Source organism: Lytechinus pictus, chromosome 9 (assembly GCF_037042905.1).
Source record: "Lytechinus pictus isolate F3 Inbred chromosome 9, Lp3.0, whole genome shotgun sequence".
NCBI lineage: Eukaryota > Metazoa > Echinodermata > Echinoidea > Temnopleuroida > Toxopneustidae > Lytechinus > Lytechinus pictus.
Window position 1 is genome coordinate 19351445 of NC_087253.1, and position 24645 is coordinate 19376089.

Here is a 24645-nt window from a genome sequence, read left to right on the forward strand (position 1 = left end):
ATGTATGTTTTAACACCAGTGTGTGTACCAAAGGAGACGACGTCATTTATTTCTTTTTATTATAGAGAAGTAATAAAACATTGGTATAACAATATTGCAATATTTTGCAGGATTTTTTTTTTTTTTTTTTTTTGGGGGGGGGGAAATTTTATCAAAATACAAAAAAAACATGAACAATATGATAAACAATACGATATCAGGAAGTAAAAAAAGAAGACATATATCATGCCAGTAAATAATTAGTATAGCTAGGCCTAATCATAATGTAGAGAGCTATCTAAAGAACGATTATTACGAACAAATGCTTGAGTAAAATTTGATAAGAACGTGAAAAGGGCATGTGTGCGTGGAAATAGTCGCAGATTATTGCTTACATTGTAATGTTGATTAGCCATAAAACCTACCATATAATTCAATTCAAAAGTTTATTGATATAAAATCCTGACATTGAAGGATCATCATAAAAAAACAGAGAAACATAAGAAAAAATAATAATACAACATAAGCACAACATAGTACAACGAGGTATTACAAAAAAAAAAATATATATATATATCAATTATCTGGCAAATTCTAGGCCCTAAAATTTTCATTTTTATTCATACTTCGAATGTATTTAGACCAACTAGTTATGAGACGAAATGTTCATAGACGAACTGGTGATTATAGACGAAGTGATGACTGGACCAAATGGTTATTGGACCATATGGTTGTTAGGCGATAAGTTAATGGACAGAATTGCATTAGACTAAATGAATGCAGATCGACCCTGCAGTGGAGGAATTAGCAGCAGACGAATTGGTTTCAACCCGCGTACCGCCCAGGCAAGCAAAACAAATTCACGACGAAATTGGCGACGAAATTCAAGACGTCGTGAATTTCGTCGTGAATAATTCGCGACGAAATTGACGACGAAATTGGCGACGTCGTGAATATTCGCGATTTGGTCTATTTGCGATGTCACTTCAGGGCCACCATAGAGCTTTGGGGCTTTATTCCGCCGAGGGTTCGTGCGGCAGATGGTCGTGTGCAGAAGCTTCAGTCTAATATCGTTAAAGGACTATGCTGGAATATTATCAGAACTTCAAAAAGCAGATTCTGACAAACGTCAGATAAACATCGACCGCATCAAACGTCTTGCCTTAGATGGCATTACCCTGAATGGATTTGCCTCTTATGAGGTAAGCATGAAACGTAGAGAAGACTTGAAGTCCTCTTTTAATCCCAAGTACAAGGGCACCTGTGGCGGTTCAATCCCACTATCGGAAGGCCTATTTGGGAGTGATTTTCAGAATACTCTCAAAGGAGTTGGAGATACATTTATGGTGAGCCAAAAAGTAGATCCTCATCAGTATGGAAAAGCTACAAAACGAGAGTCGAACTTTCGACATTCTTCTACCCCGTATTATCGGCGTGATCATAAGCGGGATTATCGCTTTGGTAAGGGGCGTTCATCTTCAGATCAGAGAGATAAGGAGTTTCGAACCCCTTCAACAGCAACTAGGCCACCTCACTTCAAGTTCAACACTGCACGTGTGAACAACAAATTCGCAAAAAAACTAGTAAGTGATCCTTCTACTAGTATTATTAGCTCAGGAAGGCTCAGGCTTTTCAAAGATAAATGGTCTCGTTTAACGTCTGATTCTTGGGTTTTGGACACAATGGATACAAAATTGATTTTTGTTCCATTCCCTTTCAATCGTAATTATCCACCAAACAATATTATTACTTCTCTCGTAGAGAAAGAGGCAATTAGCAAGGAGATTGACTCTCTTTTAGAGAAAAAAGCAATTAAGCAAACATCTGAACAAGATATTGTTTTCTTATCCTCTATTTTCACAGTTCCCAAGAAATCAGGAGAACGTAGACCTATCATAAACTTGAAATATCTGAACTTGTTTATCAAATATAAACATTTCAAGATGGAAACATTTAGGAATGTCCAAGATCTTTTGTTGAAACATGATTTCATAACTTCCATTGATCTGAAAGATGCTTATTTTTCAATTCCAATCCATGAAGATTATCATGGTTATTTATGTTTCTCATGGGAAAATGTCTACTATCATGATTGTTTTCAATGTCTACCATTTGGGCTAAGCTCAGCCCCTAGAGTATTTACGAAAGTTATGAAACCAATGGCTGCTATAAGAAGCAGAGGTATCCGTTCTATGATTTATCTAGATATCATTATGTTTGCTAGTTCGAGGGAAGAAAGCCTCGAACATACGAATTATGTTTGCCATTTATTATCATCTTTAGGATTTGTGATCAATTTCAAGAGGTCATGTTTATCCCCAGAGAATAGTGCCATTTTATTAGGTTTTTGCATTAATTCGAATGAAATGTCGATAAGTTTACCTCGTGAGAAAGTATAAAAATTGAGAACGGTAGGGAAATCGATCGTATCTTCACAAAGAGTTACTATACGTGACCTTGCAAGTTCATCGGTCTAATTGTCTCATCTTTTGAAGCCTTTCCAAAGGAAAGAATTCATTATCGTAATTTGGAATCTATCAAATGCGAATACCTTGAATCCTCAGGTGGAAATTATGACACCTTGGTGTCTGTTAAAACTGTCGCATTGCAAGAAATAAAATGGTGGCTTTCTATTCCATCTGATGCCTTTTCTACGGCAGCTAAAACTCCACCTATTAGTACTATAATTCGCACAGAAGCGAGTAACAAAGGATGGGGTGCTTTCTGCGAGAATGATAATTCTTTTTCTCAAGGTGTTTGGTCGTCAAGGTCTGCCGATTTACATATCAATGCTCTTGAGTTGCTTGCAATTCAGCACGCTTTGTTTTATTTATGCAGTACATGCATGGATACTCATATCCACTTTAAGTCAGACAATAGTACCGCTGTCTCATTTAAGAAATTTGGTGGGCGTGTTCCCACGTTAGATAGAATTGCCCGAAATATCTGGTCATGGTGTTTAAGAGTAATATTTGGCTTTCTGCGTCACACTTGGCTGGAATTGCAAATGTTGAAGCAGACACACTTTCTCTTAGAGATCTAAACAAAGAACTTCACCTTTGTCCTATTTTATTATTTTGTATTTGTCATAATTTCAACGTTTGCCCTGTTATTGATTTATTTTCTTCTCGCTTCCACAATCAATTTAATACCATGTTATGTCTCATGGAAGAGTGACCCAGGGGCATTTGCGGTGGATGCTTTTTCCATCTCTTGGCATTCGCTCATCTTATATTTATTTCCGCCATTTTGTCTCCTTACTAGGGTCTTACAGAAGTTTGGAGAAGACAAGGTGGACAAGGCGTTGTTAATCGCCCCTCTTTGGAGGGCCCAACCATGGTTTCCCATGATCCTTCAGTTTCTGATCGACATACCCCTCCTAGCTTTTACCATGGTGAGATAGAACCAACCAACAATTATACGAGTCGGCATGGAAGCAATGGCTTCGCTGGTGTGGTGAACAATCGATTGATCCCTTTAAACCATGCTTAGTTCATGTGATTAACTTTCTTAGTTCTGAACAAAGTCAGGGAAAATCGTTGTCCACTATTAACTCATATCGCTCAGCGCTCTCTTCTGTTCTTCCTTCAATTGCAGGTTATGCTAATGGCAAACATCCCATGGTAGTTAGGTTATTATGGATATTCAATGCTAATCCTCCTCAACCAAGGTATCAAAATACCTGGGAAGTGTCCCGAGTGTTGGATTATTTATGTTCATTGGCAGAGAATAGCCAACTTTCTTTATTTCAACTAAGTCAAAAACTTGTGTCGTTAGTGGCGCTTGTAACAGCGCAACGTATACAGACACTCAACCATCTGGAAATTTCTTTCTTGCACATTTCTGATAAACGTGCAGTTTTTCAAGTTATGGAAATCTTGAAAACCACAACTCCAAAACGGAGTATTGCAAATCAACTAGTTGAACTTCCTTCCTTTCCTTTGAATAAGAAATTGTGTGTTTTATCAACCCTCAAGGAATATCTACATCGTACTAAACCGCTTCGTAAATGTCATGGTGAATCAAAACTCTTTATTTCTTCTAAGAAACCTCACAAATCTGTATGTTCCAGTACTTTGGCAAGATGGCTGAAAACCACTTTGTGTGCTTCGGGCATTGATACCTCAGTGTTTTCAGCTCATAGTTTTAGAAGCGCGGCTATTTCTTCTGCATACGCACATGGTGTCACATTGAAAGAAATAATGAAGAAAGCTGACTGGTCAAATGCCCAAACTTTCAAACAATTTTTCCACAAACCCATCGTCGTTACAGATTCTTTTGCATCTTCTGTTTTGGGACAAACTTCATAAATAAATGGTTTTATCCCATGACATATCACTATGACGTAGAGTTCAAGCTGTAATTGAATAGATTTTGTAAGTTTAAGAAGGATGAAGTCATTTAGTTGTGTGCGTTATCCGATCACTCATGATAATTCTACATGGGTGTGAAATGTTGTTTTTCTTTTTTGTAAGAAGGTGTTAACTTCCTCCGAGTGTTTTTTCCTCTTAGCGTTTGAATACATTACAATTATTTCTTTATAGAGAAAATGAATATCCTACCAAAATAAAGAAGATGAAGGATAAGAAATTAAAGAAGAAAAAGAATTTAAAAAAAGAAGATGAGGAAGAATGAAATAAAGAATGTTACACATTCAGGATGATACGAAAGGAATTAAGTATATATAAAAAAAAGAACAACTTGTTATGTATGTTACCAAGGTTCTTGACATGAGTAAACATGATTATAAACTCAGATAACAGTGTTGTGTTATTCATTTATGTATGCCTTATCCTATATCCGTTTCATCTCAGTTTTCTGTGATTTTAGCTTTGAACATGCTAACCCTCTGAAGACTTGTACAAATGTTACGTAATAGAATTCCTAAATTATGCAAATAACATGAAGTATAATTAGAATTCTATTAGTAATAATGTAGTACAAGTCGAAGAGGTTCCCACCCTAAGGATCTTTTTAAAGATCCCCTCCCTTCCTCTTTGGTTTTTTATCGTTCAAATCACAGAATCTGCCATGTTTGCCTTGCATGGAGTGTACTATTATCATGATTATGTGTTTTGTGAATGATGAGTATGAGTCCATTGTGATAACAACCTTTTGATGCTTGGTATTTTTTTATCACCTTCTGTGAACCAGTTGGTGTGATATGTTTGTTTGATGTCTGGATGTGATTATCTGGATGAATTTCTTTTAGGTGTCCTTTTTTGGCAACATTTCACTCTTTTTTGTTGCGCGTTATTTATTAGAGCCTCTCTTTAATTTGAAATGATGATTACATGCGACATCGACTCCTATTTATAGGGTCCCTTACCTCATTTGAATTTTAAATTACTTCGAATTTCTTTGTGTGGTCTCACTGCCTAGCACCTGGAAATATGCTAACCCTCTTCGACTTGTACTACATTATTACTAATAGAATTCTAATTATACTTCATGTTATTTGCATAATTTAGGAATTATCATTTACCACTAGGATCACCAGTCAGGGACCTGGGAACGATTTTTTCAGTGGGGGTGCTGAAATCTTTCCTCAAATGTCAAAGGTGGGGGGGGGGACACAATTGAGTTTTCCATAATTACACAAACACACATCTAAGGGCACCACACACACACACACACACATGTAAACATATATATATATATATATATATTTATTTATATATATATGTATATATACATATATATGACATTCACATCTTAGCTTTCTTATAAAAGGACATATATATATAATTAGATAATTCGAGCGCGAAGCGCGAGCTTTTTTTTTGGGGGGGGGGGGAATTTCATGTATTTTGTCCTAAAAATCGAACATTTTGAGCAATATTTGTGGTCCTGAACAAGATGCGTATGTAACAAATAATAACTGCGAACGTGATCAGCGCGAGCAGATATTTTTTATATACGCTCTGGCCTGATCGAAAGGGACGTGTTATAAGGACTGCTTGCAGTTATCTATTAAGACGATATATATATATCAACAATCAAATAATGCGAGCGTGAAGCGCAAGCTGAAAAATTTGACATTCCAACCTAAATACTGGACATTCTAAGCACTTTTTGTAATCATGAACAGGATAGGTATACAAATATGCAATTGATGCGAGCGCGAAGCGCGAGCGGAAACAAAATTGAGATTTCACACCAAAAAACAAGACATTCTAAGCACTTTTCTAATCATGAAGAGGATAGGTATATAACTATACAATTGATGCGAGCGCGAAGCGCGAGCGGAAATAGAAATGAGATTTCAGACCTAAAAACGGGACATCTTAGCACTTTTTTAATCATGAACAGGATATGTATATAACTATACAATTGATGCGAGCGCAAAGCGCGAGCGGTAACAAAATTGAGATTTCAGACCTATAAACGGGACATTCTATTCATGTTTTGTAAATCAAGAAAATGATGGGTAATTGGATATATTCTGACATTAATAATGTGAGCGCGAAGCGCGAGCAGAAATTTTCTGATATTATGATCTGAAACTCCGCACTGAATGTAATATGGTTAGAACAGAAAAGAAAAATCAGACGAACATAAGAATAAAGATTTGTTCAAAATCCGACAAGGAATATCAAAGTTGTTGCATTTTAAAGTTTAGTATTATTCCGGTGAAACAGTTTTAAGCATATCTTCATTAATATTCAATGAGCAAACTGATGATGTCATATCCCCACTTGTTCTTTTGTATTTTATCATATAGAATTAGGTTTATTCAGTATTTTCCCTTCAAGAACCAAAAACAGTTGAATTGACAACTGATTTAGTCCATTAGATATTCTTTGCTGCATCTTATTTCATTATAAGGGAGACATATCATTTCACACTGGTATGAAAAAAAATTCCATTCCATGTAATAACACAAGAAACAGGATAGTGGGAATTTGACATCTTCAACCCACATGGGCGGAAATCCCAGAGGAGACAGGGGTGCCCCCTACCAAAAATAGTAGGGGGACACAATATCAAATGTCCCCCTACTATTTTTGGTCTCTCATGATGGATAAAAATACATCACTTCACAATCGAAATAATACATGTATGTATTTAGGACTAAATGACCTTACATTTTGGGTGAAATCCTTTTTTTTGTTTTGCTTGTCAAATTTTACAGCCCCTGGTCGCCCCTACCTTTGGGGACAGATTTCCGCCCATGTCAACCCACCTATTAAATATTCATGTCGACATGCATATCCCCATTTCCATAAAATATTGCTAAACTTTAGAATTAAATAACTGAACTATTTGTTATCAGATTTTCATAAAATTTATTTATTTTGAGAAAATGTATTTGATATAAATATTTTCAGCCCGGAGTATCCCCAAAACATATTGCGTATATGGATAAACATGCGTGCGCGTGTTTAGAGTTAGACCTAGTATCTGGGCATTCTAAATACATTTTTTTATTATAAAAATCAATAATGCGAGTGCGAAGCGCGAGCAGAAAATATTTGATATTTCGATCTGAAAAGGGTGAATTTAAACACTATTTTAAGTACTGTGTCGGAAAATTCTGAAGGGGGGGGGGGGTTCTACAAAACGTCGTTCACTTTGATTACATTTCTGTCATTTATCATACCTACCACTAGCTTTCCAGGAGGTGCTGCCTATGAAAAATGACGCATGCAGCTTCACCCCCAGCACTCCCGCTTCCCAGGGCCATGGGGCAGGGCGAAAAAGACTGTGAAATTTGATTTATATCGTCTGACTTGTAATTGTTTATTCAAAACGCGGGCGGTCGGGGAGGGGGCGCACACTTGATTCGACATAAAACCTGGAAGTTTCAATTCCGACCACACCCATTTTCCATATGTCCCTCCCTGCTATCGAGTAGTGTGTAAACTTTGGTTATCACGTATCGCGCGCGACCATGGGCGGAAATCCCAGGGGGGACAGGGGGGACGTGTCCCCCCTACTCAAAATAGTAGGGGGGACACAATATCAAATGTCCCCCCTACTATTTTTGGTCTTTTATGATGGTAAGAAATACATCATTCTAATGTATTTTGGGACGAGTGGGGACGAGGTGACCTTACTTTTAGGATGATAACCTCTTTTTTGCTTGTCAAATTTCCCCACCCCTTGTCCCCGTAGGCGGACCAGGGGGCCGAGGCCCCCCCCCCCCCCTCTTGGCGGAGCAAAAAAAAGAAAAAAAGGAAAAGAAAGAATGAATAAAGGAGGGTAAAGAGAGTAGAAAAGAAGAGAAGAACGACGAGTGCATAAAATAAGATGAGGGGAAAACTTGGAAAATAAAAAGAATCTTTCGTGCCGCTATATAAAATTTTCGCTCGCGCTTCGCGCTCGCATTGCCTGTTAGGTGATTTACATATCTTGTTCAATATGGAGCTCGAATGTCAAATTTGGAAGTCAATATACAAAACATATTAATTTCACCTCGGAAATCGAACTTTCATTATTTTGTGTGATTTACAAATTGATTTAAAAAAAAGTGCTCTGTAAAAATGTCAGTTTTATGGTCTGAATATTAACATTTGCTGCTTGCGCTGCGCGCTCGCAAATTTTGATTTATCAGGTACCTATTATTTTCGTCCCTTTTCAGGTCTGATTGTTAAGACGTATCAGCTAGTGCGCTGCACGCTCGCATTTTGATAGGCGAGTTATATATGTTTCAATTTTGATTTTACAACAAACTATACTTAAAATCCCCTTTTCATGACAGTTTATCAAAAATTTAAGCTCGCGATTTGCGCTCGCATTAATGGTTAAAGTATATTAACTGATGCATTCTATTCATAATTACAAAAGTGAAATGTCCAGTTTTTATGCCATAATATCATCAGATTTCGCGCCCTCATTAGGCATTAATAAGTATGATATTAATTTAATAATCAAATTGTCCCTTTTGTTTCATCTCGCTTAGCAAGAGGAATAGGAAGATAGTCATCAATTTCATATGATGACATGTCGTAAGGATGTCCCGGTCCTATGTCAAAACTCAAAGTAATAATAAAGAAAATATCAGCTCTTTTTTAAGTGCGATCCATATCCACCTTACAATTTTTCTACAAAGTGCTTGAAATATAAAGCTGAAATTGACTCTTTTTTTCAGATCGGAATATCAAAGTTTCATGATTTTCATGATTAAAGGTTCTAGGTCTAGATTCTAGGTCTAAATTTGAAACACACGCGCGCATGTTTATTCAGATACTCAACTTGTTCTCTATTTAAATCATTATCCAGTTACAGATCACAATATCAAAATGTTTCTGCTCGCGCTTTGTGCTCGCATTTTTTATGTAGGAAGACCCCATATTACTCATCCTTTTCATGATTTACAAAACATGAACAGAGTGGCCCATTTTTAGGTCTAAATCTCGATTTTTTTTTCTGCTCGCGCTTCGCGCTCGCATCAATTAATAAATTATATAGCTATCCTGTTCACGATTACAAAAACTGAATAAAATTGTCCATTCTTTCTTTAGAAAGTTCAAAATTTTTCAGCTCGCGCTTCGCGCTCGCATTTTTTGATTGTTGAAATATGTAACGCCTTCATGGCTAAGTGCAAGCAGTTCTTAACAGTCACCTTTTCAACAGGTACCAGTTCAAAACGTATATAACAATTTTCTGTTCGCGGTTTGCGCTCGCATTACTAATACTCCCCCTTTTCATGATTTACAAAACATGAATAGAGTGTCTCGTTCAGTAAATATTATAGGACTAAATCTCGAAATTTTCCGCTCGCGCTTCGCGCTCGCATCAATTGTTTACTTATATACCTATTCTGCTTGAGTTACAGAAAGTGCTTAGAATTTCCATTCTTTAAGTGAAAATGTCAAAAAAAATTAGCTCGCGCTTCACGCTCGCATTATTTGATTGTTAAATGCTGCTTTAACAGGTATCTTTTCCATCAGTTCAATTCTGCTCGCGCTTTGCGTTCGTAGTAATGATTAAGTTGCATAAAAATATCTTTTTCAGGATAATAAACATTGCCCAGAATGTTCAAATTTTAGGAAAAAATACATAAAACTTTCCATAAAATAGCTTGCGCTTCGCGCTCGCATCATATAAATAAGGATTATGATATTATAGATTAATTTATAAGAATAAAGCTAAGAAGTGACTAATGAGGACTACCACTTCAAAGAAACAAACAAAAATCATCTTTGAGCTGCCGATCGGGGAAAATATGGCTAAAACAAATATCCGCCCCCACCCCCCCCCCCTATTGGCGAAGGCTGGATCCGCCCCTGTGTCCCCCCTACCTTTTGGGAGAGATTTCCGCCCCTGCGCGCGACCACGTCTGTATCCTGCATCGGGACGCCGGAGCTTAATTGATTGAGTCGCGTTATAGGAGGGATGTTATTTGAATATGTGAAAGACTATGTAAATGATTTGCGATTGTCGGAAGTGATATTTATGTAAATTATAAAATATTTAAAAAATACAGGGGGAACCTGATTTCGTGGGGGTGCTGCCTATGAGAGAAATAATACACACAGCACCCCCAGCACCCCCGCTTCCCAGGTCCCTGTCACCAGTCGTTGTTTGAGCATGGACCTATTGTCTGAGTCACTCTTAACTTACGAACAGCCTTATGAATGGCTCCCTGGTTACTTGAAAGAGGAACAAGAATAATATTTTTCAGGAAAGAATAGTTTATTTTTTTACTTTACTTTGGCCAACGATGTTGTAGGACTGAGCCTGTTCATCGATCAAAGTAGAGATGTTCATTGCCGCTCTCTTCAGACAAAAATACACAAATGCACTGACTATATGTTCTTGTGTTGGCAGTGGGTTAGTCTGCAGGCACAGACCCCGATTGAAACTTTCATCAACAAGTGTGTCTCCACGCAAAGACTATAAAGCACATACAAAACTTGCATGCTGTTTCAATTCAGATCGAGAGGGCGTTCAGTACATAAAGCATGATTAGGCTGCACATTCAGACCTCTGCAAATTCAGACCCTTAACTCGAGTGAAGGGTTTGAACAGCAGACTAGCAGGGAGTCGATGGTTGGCAGAGGTATCGTGGACAGCAAAAACAATAACTAAAAAAATAATTACTTAAAATACTCAAGCGCAAATCTCTTTCCTTATCACTCCTATTTCTTTTGTTTTATTTCCTCTTATCTTACCTGGGCTCACAGGCCTAATTCATTTCCCATAGACTCGTGTGTTAAAGTGGCACTTAAAAATAATTCGTAAAAAATAAGGAGGAAATTCGAGGGTTGAATGTTTACTACCAGTGGATGGGATAAATGTCTGACATTCCATATCTGACCAGAAAGGGTACCTCGACCGGCTCATTTTAAAAATAAATCCGCATTTATGAAGACTACACCTGCCGGGACCAAATTCATCACTTGAGAGAGTAAAATGATCCTAATTCTTCCGCCAGTAAAAATATAGTTCCATAATGGTGATATATCTTTCCAATTTGGAAAAAAGTAAGTTCAGTAGGTACCCTCCCTAGAATCAGTGTTAGATTATCAGTCATATTCATTCATTTTTGTCAATCAGCAATATCAAATTTAAAAATTGAGCAATGGGTAGGCTCGAATGAATATCTATGGCCTGCCAGTTGTGATTAGGCCCGTGCGACCTCCTAAGTTAGTTTACCTATTATGGTGTATACATGTAGTCAAATGGATGCTCCGGGCTGAAAGTATTTATATCTAATCTAAATAAATAGAGTAAAATTCACAGAGCAAAATAAAAAGACATTGAATAAGATCCCTTTCATTCTACTGAATGAAATACCAAATGATATGGTCTTGTCTGATTTTTCTGTATTCGAATTTCATATTAAATGATTCTGTAATGATATTAATTGCAGTCATTCTACTTTATTCTTGCTAATCCGGTTCTTCGTATTGGACTTGAGATGGCGCTTGTCACAAACTTCCTAAAACTGTATATGCCGCTGAGTCCCTGTACATTTTTGGGGGTCGTGAATCCCGTTTTATGATTTTTTTAAAACAAAATGAAATTTACAAATTGCAACCATCTTCTTACTAAAATTGGCAGTTAGTTTCATTGAAAGCGGAAAAATAGAAGAAACATTATAGGACTCTGAAGATTTGACAATTTAATCTCTTACAGAATACCAGAATTTCATAAGGGTTTGAATTCGTGGCGTCACCTGCATGCATGCAGCGTTTCCCAAATGTAAAATTCTTTATAGATCCATTATTATGACTGTATTTATTAGTGAATATCCTATATTCAAACTGATGTGATCCAATTATAACTGCCCGTGACAAATCAACTGTTTCGACTGACCCCCCCCCCCCAGTTAATAACCCCAGAAATCATTATAGGTAGCAAGTAACTTTAATTGTATTAATGAAAAAATACTTTAAAAGAATAGCCTACATGCATACTGACTCTTAATTTGTCAAAATATTATCTGTAAATAATGAAGAAAAAGAGTGTTAAGAAATGAAAAAGTATCAACACATATAGGCCTACCTAAAAAAACTTAATGAAAAGTCCATCCCAACAAAAAGTTGATTTGAATAAAGAGGGGTAAATATAGGCCTATGTACAGGGCTATATATTCCTACTCATAATTTGGCCTATTTCATTTTTTTGTTAGTCAATATTTCTACTCAGGGCAGACGTGGGGCATACGGAATTTCTTAACTGAATTACAATAATGGTATAGCAATGGCGATTGACAATTCCTCAATTTGTGGGCAGACTCAAACTAATTAGGAAAAATATCAAGATATTTCATGTATTATTATTATAATGCCTATAAAAGAAATATCTGATCGTATGGATGCTCCAATTCATATTTTGCACATTATCAGTAGCGTAAATTCATTATTGATCATTGGAATTACCTTAAAAATAAAATATTTTGAATAAGATATAGGCCTGTACAATATTAATTATATTTGATAGGATCCTATTTGATGAGGGTGATATACTTTGTTGGGTCTATCAAAGGACAAGTCCACCCCAACAAAAAGTTAATTTGAATAAAACGAGAAAAATCCAACAAGCAAAACACTGAAAATGTCATCAAAATCGGATGTAAAATAAGAAAGTTATGACATTTTAAAGTTTCGCTTAATTTCACAAAACAGTTATATTCTCATCCTGGTCGGTATGCAAATTAGCAGACTGATGACGTCACCCACTCACTATTTCCTTTGTATTTTATCATATGAAATATGAAAAATTCTAATTTTCTCCTCATTGTCATGTGAAACAAAATGTTATTCTAGTAAACATGTGGCGCTACCATTATTTTAACACTTATGGTTGAGTCAAGTTGGTGGTCAAATCTGTAAAAATTTAAATATTGTATAATTCAAACAATAAAAAACAAAAGAAATAGTGAGTGAGGGACATCATCGACTCTTTCATTTGCATATCGCTGAGTTGGGCATTCAACTGTTTTGTGAAAAATAAGCGAAATTTTAAAATGTCATAACTTTCTTATTTTACATCCGATTTCGATGAAATTTGTAGCGTTATGTTTATTTGATTTTTCTCTATCGATTGAAATCAAAATATTCTGGGGTGGACTTGACCTTGAAGGCTATTTTAGACTGGGTAGGGGCCGGGGTAGGGTTTAGATAAGTGGTTAATTGGCTCTATGACGTCCAAAGAAGTGATATATAATGGGTACATTTTGGGAAGTCTATCCCACAATATAGGCCCTAGCTTACGTCCCCCACGTATTTTTGTAGGCCCAGGCGTGACCTTTAAAATTCACCCTGAAGAAAACTTTGTTGTAAAAATAGCAGAAAACCCCCAAACCCGGAGGGGTCACTTACATTGACGAGTGGATACCATGCACGACCAAAAAAACACGTAAAAAGGATGTCTTTTCAAGATAGGGCACGTTACGTACGTAACTGGTGAAAGGGTGTCAAAAACACAAAAATAATGAAAAAGGGGTATCTATTTCGCTGGGAAAGTTACGTCTTTAGGGTCAAATTTGCGGGGATGATAAAACAAAATTGAAATGTTTTATTAAGGAATAAGGATGTCCTTTTTGCCCCCACACTACGTGTTTAGAGTCCGATTTGCACGACTCGGTGTGGAAGGTCGGGTCGTACTCACCAAATGATGTGTAAAGGTAAAACCAACGACGACCGAAGGACCCGTGACATAACAATAAATATTCCTGTACTTGTTTAGGGGTTCATTTCAGGGAATACTTGCCAATTAGAGTAGTAAGGGTAGAGTTTCACACGCCAATACTTGTTAAATGGTGCATTTTAAGAATATGGAAAATACGTGTTTAGGGTGCTTTTCGAGACCCCATGGTCGCGCATGGTATCCAGTCGTCAATGGAATGGCCCACCGGGCCCCCAAAACATATTGGTGATGAGTTTGAACGAAATCCATTCAAGATTAAGAAAGTTATGTGGATTTGTGCCGTCGACGACGAGCAGCTCCCATTAGGCCTATAGGGCTAGCTACTATAAAATGCATAAATTTCAAAACTTTTTGGCCCGAATTCGCAAAGGTGGTTTCGGTTGAAACCATATGCTTTCATTTGAAACCACCTTTGTGAATCGCAAAATCAGTAAAACCCACGGTTGAATTAAACCATGGTTTCTGCAAAAACCACATTTGTGAATTCGGGCCTTAATGGTTCGTAATGACTTATTTTTGTTTTCTCTTCAGAAAATTGTGTGAAATGATTTGTCTATAATTGGTATACTGAGGGTAATGAGTAAAACTAAAAACCATTTTCAATTTTCGGAGAAAATTACATTTCATTTATTTTTTTACCAGATATGTTGGAAAGCTGCACGCATATGGGGTCACAAATCAAATAATTGAAATTCTAATAACTTTGTTTTATTCTTCGATGTATTTTTTCTCAAACCTTCGGCAATATTTTCTTTTATTTTTTTCTGCTATTTTTTATAACAAACTTTTGTCTGGGTGAACTTCCCCTCTTTAACTTTACGCACTGTACTGGCACGTAGCGTAGAGCTATAGCTAGTTTCTGAAGTCGGGTTTAACTTAAACTCAGGTTTAAAGCTGTGGTTTAAGTATGGACAGCCAATTGTTACATAAATCACTAACGGTAGAGATATCATATTTCAGCTCATTTGGCTCTCAAATCATTCATAATTGTCTAGGAAGTATATATAGATGATTGTCTTCACCATTGATGAATCAGGAAAGAGCACAGTAAACATAAGAAACGTACAACTTAATGAAAAATTTGATACTTTTGGCTTCCCATACTTAAACCACAACTTTAAACCTGAGTCTAAGTTAAACCAGACTTCAGAATACGGGCCATAGAGATATCTCGATGCTCTCGCTCGTAGCATAGCACTACAGATCAAGGCTAGCAAATTGGCAACGTATTCCACATCATTACCATCATTTGCTGTGTGGTGTCCGTGCCAAAATTCCGGAGACAATTGATTAAAACTCATATTCCGTGTGGTGAGTTTAATTCTAAGCGTTTTTTTTTAATTTTCAACTAATTGAATCTTGACGTACATTGTTAATATAATTATTTATTATGTAATGTCAATGGTATGTCAAAAGCTTGGGAGGTCTTGTTTCGCAAAAAGTATTTTGTACAGTCCCACGTGTAGTAGTATTTTGTTGATGCATAAAATGCCTACAATTGATCTCGCCAGAAAAAAAAATTGGCCAGCCAAAGCCAAGGCAAAGTGATTATTGCCCAGATGCCCTCATTCCTTCTATCCCCCGAACCAAGTGAATATTTAGTAAAGTTTCTTGGTTTTTATTGTCGAAATCCAGTATTAATATTTGGTAAATTTTTCAAAGAAATTGATTGAAAAATAAAGACTTTTTAAAGTATGATTTTTAATAGACAGCTGGCAGCCGTCTGTTTCGAGGAGTTTTTTAACATTTTATTTTTTTTAAATTTCTCCTCATACACAGACGGCTCGCTAGCGTGCAGCCACCATTAGGGGACTTGCAATGCAAAATCCCCCCGTCGGGGCTCTTCAATTTTTGTCTTTAATGAGTAAAAATTTTGAAAATTCACGCGACCAAAATGCAAATTAATATTCCCTCTTGGCATCAATTGCCAAAAAACTGAGAAAAATCAAGTTAAAAGGAACAAAAACAGTGACTTACCTCGGGTGTCGCGCAAATTCACTTCCCCGTTTTATCCGATCTTAAGTACATAAACATATGGCCATTGAGTCCCCTGTACAGATCGCGCTAGAACTTCGGTCTCTGTATTTGGTGAGTGAAGCCAACGGAGTTCAGCTGAACAACCAACATAACAGAGACCGAAGCTTTTGGTCTAGATTTTTAATTAATAAATCAGTGACAACATGTCATTATTTAAACAATGTCAATGTTGAAAAAATAAACGAAATAAAAGAGTCTTAATTTCATAAAAAGTCTCCACGTAGACACCCATGGGTTCATAGCATGCGCCGTTCAAATGAAAATTACAGGCACAACACAACAATTTCAACATGAGATAGATCTAGATCTAAATCAATGCCAATGGCAATGGATTTTATCAATAAAATTATAAGGATTCTATGACATACTATGAAACTTACCACCTTCTTCTTAAGTTCTTGTTCTTCCTCCGCTTTTATCGGAGATCAGCACCAAAATGCAGTATGATGTAATCCATCCATCCAGTACATTGCATTTGAAGGTTAAATTACATAATTCATCGAGGACAGGAAAGAGATACGTTTTATAATTATATGTCATGTGAATTTTATATAAAAGTATCTGTTACAAGCTGACAGCAAACTGAAGAAGGAAGATTAAGAGAGCTTGGTAAGAGTACCACTCTACTATAATTGTTGTTCTTGATGGGGTCATATAGGCAGAATATGTCATCTTGCATCGATATGCCTTCTTTTCAGTTTTGTAAGAAGGTCTTCTCTGTGAGATAAGAAATAGGCACAGGGTCCAACAAAATAATCTACATCTTCACCTTCCTTGTTACAAAGGTGGCACGTGGGTGTATTACACTTCATGATATGAAGCCCCTTTTTTCACCTATTTTTATTTTTTCTTTTGTTGAAGAGGGTCCTGTAGCATTTAGGGGACAGCCATTTTCGTCAATAGAGGGCACATGAAACCTAAGGCTAAGATGATACAAGGAAAAGACTAGACACTTGATCTATCTCACACGCATATCGATGTAAAGCGTTACACAACATTTGTCCCATCTTTTTATTTTAGAGTCTTTGATTCAGAAAATGTGTCCATTTAGGTATAGATCTACCGTTTGTTTACGAACGATCTGCTGGTCATGCTCAAGGTGTGTACTTTTTTTTTTTCTCTCTTTTTTTTTAATTATTAAAAAATGCTTTTCCAAAGATGTTCCATCTTTGATGACGAAGAGCAAATGCAACAACTCTTCTGATCAGATGATATTGATTTTATTTGCTCTCCTATTTCATCAAATAACAAAAGGATAGCGCTTATTGTGAATTTGATTAGCGCCATCATACAGCTCATATTCTCTACAGTCAAATCTCATCAAAAGCAATTTTTTAATCAGAAATAAAATTGCCAGTTGTTAATACTGTCAATTCATAGTTTGTTTGGTCTTACTTAGACCGATTTCAAGCAAACATTTCTACTGAACTGATTAAGCAATGTCCTGTGACTGTCGATTTTCAAAAAGTCAGCAAACATTTTTGAAAATCGACAGTCACAGGACATTCACTGTGCGAGGTTTGTCTGTATAGGAACCTTGCATTAGTGTGAGTGTGTAGCATGTTAATGGTAGAGCGGAGGTATAAATATCCAAGTGCTTTAGAAATGCATGTATCATTATTTTTATTTTTATCACAATACTATTTTTACTACTACTACTACTACTACTACTACTACTACTACTACTATTACTACTACTACTACTACTACTACTACCACCACCACAACCACCACTACCGCTACCACCACTACCGCTACCACTATTACTACTACTACTACTACTACTACCACTACCGCTACCACTATTACTACTACTACTACTACTACTACTACTACTACTACTACTACTACTACTACTACTACTACTACTACCACTACTACTACTACTACTACTACTACTACTACTACTACCACTACCACTACTACCACTACTACTACTACTACCACTACTACCTATTACTCTTCCTCTTCTTTCTCTTCCTCTCTTCCCCTTTCTCCTCTTCTTTGTCCTCTTCTTCTTTGTCCTCTTTTTTCTTGTTCTCCCTCATCCTCATCATCTTCCTCTTATTCTCCTTCTTCTCCTCCTCCTTATGATGATGATTATAATGGTGATGATGATGATAATTATTAAAAATCATATTAAGAATTCATAATCTAACTGTATTTCCTCTCATGTCAGGCACAGTAATAACTTATGAAGCAAGATGTTTAAAATAGTACAGAAGCAGACGTATACATTCCTTTCTCATCGCTACGGCGTTCTCCTCATCTTTAGCGGTATAGTCCTTGTTATTGTCTCGGCATTTCAATTTGGAGAGGTAAGCTATGCTCAGTACAGTTTTATTATAGTCACTGGGTGGTGTTTCATAGCCGTTTGTAAGTTTTGCACGACTTTACAGATTCAATTCAATTAAAAATTGATTTGACATGAGTAAGTCGATTTACAGTAGGCCTGGGTCGGAACGGACCATGGGCGGAAATCCCAGGGGGGACAGGGGGGACGTGTCCCCCCTACTCAAAATAGTAGGGGGGACACAATATCAAATGTCCCCCCTACTATTTTTGGTCTTTAATGATGGTAAGAAATACATCATTCTAAATCGAAATAAAACATGTATTTTGGAACGAGATGACCTTACTTTGGCGATGATAACCTTTTTTTTTTTGCTCGTCAAATTTTCTCGCCCCTTCCCTAGTCCCCATAGGCGGATCCAGGGGCCGAGGGGCCCGCCCCCCCCCCTTGGCGGAGCAAAAAAGGGGAAAGAAAGAAGGGAAAAAGGAGGGAAAAGAGAGGAGAAGGACGACGAGTGCATAAAATAAGACGAGGGGAAGACTTGGAAAATAAAAAGAATCTTTCGTGCCACTATATATAATTTTCGCTCACGCAAGTTCAATATGGAGTTCCATCAAGTTTGGAAGTCAATATACAAAACATATTTCACCTCGGAAGTCGAACTTTCATTATTTTGTGTAATTTACAAATTGGTTTTTCAACAGTGCTCTGTAAAAATGTCATTTTTCTGGTCTGAATGTTAACATTTGCTGCTTGCGCTGCGCGCTCGCAAATTTTGATTTATCAGGTACCTATTATTTTCGTGTATTCCATAAAGTTTTCAAAATATCCCTTTTCAGGACTGATTGTCAAGACGTATCAGCTAGCGCGCTGCACGCTCGCATTTTGATTGGCGAGTTATATACATGTTTCAATATTGATTATGCAACAAATTACTTAAAATCCCCTTTTCATGACAGTTTATCAAAAAAATTTAGCTCGCGATTTGCACTCGCATTAATGGTTAAAAATTTATTAACTGATGCATCCTATTCATAATCACAAAAGGGAAATGTCCAGTTTTTATGCCATGATATCATCAGATATCGCGCCCTCATTAGGCATTAATAAATATGATATTAATCTAATAATTAAATTGTCCCTTTTGTTTCATCTCGCTCTTAGCAAGAGGAATAGGAAGATAGTCATCATTTTCATGATGACATGTCGTAAGGATGTCCCGGTCCTATGTCAAAACTCAAAGTAATAATAATAATATCAGCTCTTTTCTAAGTGCGATCCATATCCACCTTACAATTTTTCTACAAAGTGCTTGAAATATAAAGCTGAAATTTACTCTTTTTTCAGATCGGAATATCAAAGTTTCATGATTTTCAAGATGAAAGTTGTATTTAGAATGCCTGAATTCTAGGTCTAAATATGAAACACGCTCGCGCATGTTTATTCAGATACTCAACTTTTTCTCTAATTTAAATCATAATCCAATTATCACAATATCAAAATTTTTCTGCCCGCGCTTTGTGCTCGCATTATTAATGTAGGAAGACCCCATATTACCCATCCTTTTGATGATTTACAAAACATGAACAGAGTGGCCCATTTTTAGGTCTAAATCTCGAACTTTTGTTCTGCTCGCGCTTCGCGCTCGCATCAATCGTTAAATTATATAGCTATCCTGTTCACGATTACAAAAACTGATTAAAATTTTCCATTCCTTTATAAGAAAGTTCAAAAATTTTCAGCTCGCGCTTCGCGCTTGCATTTTTTGATTGTTGAAATATGTAACGCCTTCATGGCTATTAAAGTGCAAGCAGTCCTTTAAAGGTACTTTTTCAACAGATACCAGTTCAAAACGTATATAAAAATTTTCTGCTCGCGCTTTGCGCTCGCATTATTAATACTCCTTTTCAGGATTTACGAAACATGAATAGAGGGTCTCGTTTAGTAAATATTATAGGACTAAATCTCGAAATTTTCCGCTCGCGCTTCGCGCTCGCATTAATTGTTTACTCATATACCTATTATACCTATATCTGCTTGAGTTACAAAAAGTGTTTTGAATTTCCATTCTTTAGGTGAAAATGTCAAAAAAAAATTCAGCTCGCGCTTCGCGCTCGCATTATTTGATTGTTAAATGCTACTTTAACAGGTATCTTTTCCATCAGTTCATTTCTGCTCGCGCTTTGCGTTCGTAGTAATTATTAAGTTGCATTTACACATCTTTTTCAGGATAACAAACATTGCCCAGAATCAGTTCAAATTTTAGGAAATAATAAAATTTCCACAAAAAAATTGGTCGCGCTTCGCGCTCGCATCATATAAATAAGGATTCTGATATTACATATTAATTCATAAGAATAAAGCTAAGAAGTGTCTAATGAGGACTACCCCTTCAAAGAAACAAACAAAAATCATCTTCGAGCTGCCGATCGGGGAAAATATGGCTGAAACAAATTTTCGCCCCCCCCCTATTGGCGAAGGCTGGATCCGCCCCTGTAATGTCCCCCCTTCCTTTTGGGAGAGATTTCCGCACCTGGAACGGACGGATTAATTACCGTAATCCGTCAGATGTGTGCGGGTTCCAGTTTTGTTTTTTCCGTTCCATTATTCCGATAAAAGCTATGAGGGCGGCAGACTCTATATGTGTCTCGTAGCTTAGCTAGTTACAAAGAGAACAATAATATATAATATTTTTCTTGTTTTTTTAATGAATGTTTGTTTAAAAATTAAATCAATATTGTATAATCTGTGACTTCTTTTTTAATTCCCCATTCCTGAATTTATTTATCTGGATACCGGCAGATTCTGGAACAGAAAAATTCTGACATGACTCTGGCCTAATTTACAGTAGCTCATAAACAATGTTTCTTGAATTAAATTTCCCATTCTTCATTAGTATGAGCACTGACACATTCAAATAATGATGTTGGATAAGCTTTCCTGGCATAGCATCCTGTAAACAATATAATTGTTTGAAAGAAAATCATGCATGTTGTCTTTGGTACAAGTAAGATATTGATTAAAAGCCAAAGAGTTGCTCTTTCAGACTCTGGCAAATTCAATAGGTAATATTCATTAATTTCTGAATGTTCGCTCCTGAAAAATCTATTATAAACCTTATTTTTGATCTGCACTGTAGAAAGTGTTATATGATTAGTGATCAGAACAGGCCTCCAGCTGTGTGTAAAGACATTAATCCTATTAATATCCCTTACTGAAAATTTGTTGCTATTTGATTGGTCGAGAGCCCTGCACATGACTAATCATAATTTCACCAGAAAAATTAAACTCATCGGAGATCAAAATAGATTTGTATGTCACAGTAGAATATTTTTGTTACTATTGATTATTATGCGTCTGACGAAAAACCAAGCAATCATTCGGACATGGCGAATCAGGAACTTTCCGATAACTAAATATCAATCGCATCTTGCATACATTATAATGAATCTGTATGCTGAAAATGAATCTAATGATGGCCATCATTCGATCATCGAAAGATTTTGTTGTAAAGAATAAACTTTGCATTTAGATTATTAGTAACAACAATTATTGATCTTAAAAGATCATATTTCAGAATGATTATTGCCAATTTGATGTTCAAATTCAGATTAAATTTAAACTCATGAAAGTTGTGTAGCTCTATTGGTTAAAAATGTATATATTTACAGGATGAATTAATTTCAGGTACTTGTACTTGACATTTTAGAGACTATTGCATGTGTACTTAGTCTACTATTTGTGCAATATTGAAAGAAAAGATGTTTGCAAAGAAATAGCACAGATTGCGCCTGTGTCGTGATCACAATTTCTGTTGACTCTACAGATTTTTTTTACCAGCTGTGCAATTATTCAAATTTTCCCTCAGTTACAATATCATGTACAAAGAAATTGGATTTGTGCAAATAGTGCTCAAGAGTCAAGACCCAGGGGGGGGGGGGGTTGATTTAGGCCCTCCCCACCAAAGGACTTATTTGATTATTCACCTTTATGAATCGTGGTATAAAACAAAGAAGAATTTAATATTACATACATGTAAGTAAGCAAGAAAATGAGAAATGATAGAATTCAAGGAAAAATTGTATTCATGCATAATTGATTAATAATTATAGGCCTACATTAGTTGGAAATTGAATAAGATCTAACAATACATTCTTGACATGCGTACCTTGTTTGATCAAATTTGGATGATACTTAACAGTAAATGGCAGAGATCCAGCTACACAATGTAAAAGAGATAGATATTTGTAGAAAGAGAGAGAGAGAGAGAAGTGCAATAAGAACATGAATGTGAGTAACTGTGTAATATATCCTTTTATTTTATTTGTGTATAGGTGGCAATTGAATGGAGTCAGGATAGATACTCAAGGCTATTCAATATTTACCATGACAACATTGCAAACACAGCATTTGAAAATAGGTAAGAGGAAAAAAATATTTCTGTGTACGTGTTTGTGACATGCTACCCCCCCCCCACCCCCTCGGTATTGCATTTGCATGTACATGAACATTATTATTTTTTTATTTATTCATTTTTTTGCTTTATAATGCACTCAATCTCTTGCTCATAAACCATGAAATTGGAGTTAGATACTTTAAAAAAAAATTCAGAACAGATTCAACAAATTTAGTCATGAGTAATGTGATTTACATGTACATTACTGACTAAATCTTGCATGCTGATTCATCTAAAGAGCATCATGTGACCAAACATATTCTCACTATTTTGCGATGATGTTGAAAATTAAAGGCCCACCGAAGAAAATTTACTATTGCGTGACGACAATGATGGAATCATTGACGTCGCAGATCATGCAATCTCTCAGGCGCACCGTTCAGCGAGTTGACTCTACCGGGCAAGTCCCGTGAAGGGACGGCCCAGGTATAAATTCGCGTTTCGCTGAGCGCGTGGCTTCAGGAAAAGTAGGTAATTCAGCACAGCGCATTATCTATATTTTGGTTCAGATTAAAAAAGTGTGAACTACGTGTACAAGAACTATATTATCAAAATCTGTTCTAACTTATTAAATATACTAGAAAGTCAAAAAGGGGCCTAAGCTTTCGATCCTAGCAGAATCTTCGTGGGAGGCAAAATGACAAACATTTAAAGTGGAACAACCATAATATAGACCACAAACAAGCTACAGCAACACTAGAAACAAGGAGACAAAAGGGGCATTAGTGAGTAGAGAAGACCAATCAGGTTAGTGAAGGGGATGAAAGAAAAGGAGTAGGCAGACACAAAGGGAAGTTAGTGTAAGTAAGGCCAGTAAAAGACCTCAAGCCAAGAGGGATTAAGATAATGAGGCAGGCAACATCAAACAGGATCTGGAACAAAACAGTGATAATGGGAAGAATAACAAGAGAATTAGTGAGAGGTGGGTCAAACAGGTTACAAAGAAAGGCATAATAAACTGATGCATAAGAGTGGGGGAAAAAGAGGAAAAGAATGGGGAACAACTGATAATGTGCAAAAGACATATAAGTATATATGATAAAGCATTAAACAAACTAAGAGAAGAAGGTAAGTGTAAATATGTATCTATAAGTGATATGTATATAAATATATCCAAAAAAGAAATGTATATGAAAAAATATAAATACACATATGGTGTAACTGATATTGTAATCCGCTAGGTGTGACGGGAAAAAACATAAGACTATATAGTAGGGAGAAAAAAAAAAAAAAAAAAAACCTGTATATGTGAAAAAGAGGAAGCAAATTGCCTAAAAAGGTAAAAGCAAATATAGAAGAGAGGGGGTGTATTATGAAGAAACCAAAGTATACATGTAAATAAGCAAATGTGGTAAATCTATTAAATATACCATGCCTTTATTTGCAAAATATACATGTAGAGGGAATTATTCATCCACGGTTGTGAAAAATAGTAATGCCAGTCCAACCTTGGACAAATAATTCCCGCAATATACTCAAAGCCTGGAGTATTTGTATATTATTACAAATTTGAATTTTATTACCTGAATGGTATTACAGCTATTTTGCTATCCATGTATTCTGGTCATGAAAAATTCAAAAAAATTTGTCATGAAATGTTTAATTCAAAATATTAGTAGAATTTCGAAAGACGTGAGCAATCAAACGGCGTGTTTCTACAGAGAATCGTTAAATGGTATTGCCCACTTAAGTATAAATAAAAATAAAAAATATATTTCACATGAAAATAATTTTTATTCATGTTTTTATTTGGTTATAAAAAAATTAAACAAAAAAT

At 36.1% G+C, this 24645-nt stretch overlaps 1 protein-coding gene across 2 annotated transcripts in view; it reads left to right on the top strand.

The window, feature by feature from the left end:
* Positions 1-15244: 15244 nt before the first annotated feature.
* The window catches only part of LOC129268156 (N-acetylglucosamine-1-phosphotransferase subunits alpha/beta-like), a 40757-nt gene continuing 31356 nt past the window's right edge, over positions 15245-24645 (top strand). For both annotated transcript variants that reach the window (XM_054905740.2, XM_054905739.2), the window contains exons 1-3: positions 15245-15393; positions 18299-18437; positions 22747-22832. In XM_054905740.2, the coding sequence (XP_054761715.2) occupies positions 18324-18437; positions 22747-22832 (200 nt within the window). In that variant the 5' untranslated portion in view covers positions 15245-15393; positions 18299-18323. The remainder of the gene's footprint in view (positions 15394-18298; positions 18438-22746; positions 22833-24645) is intronic.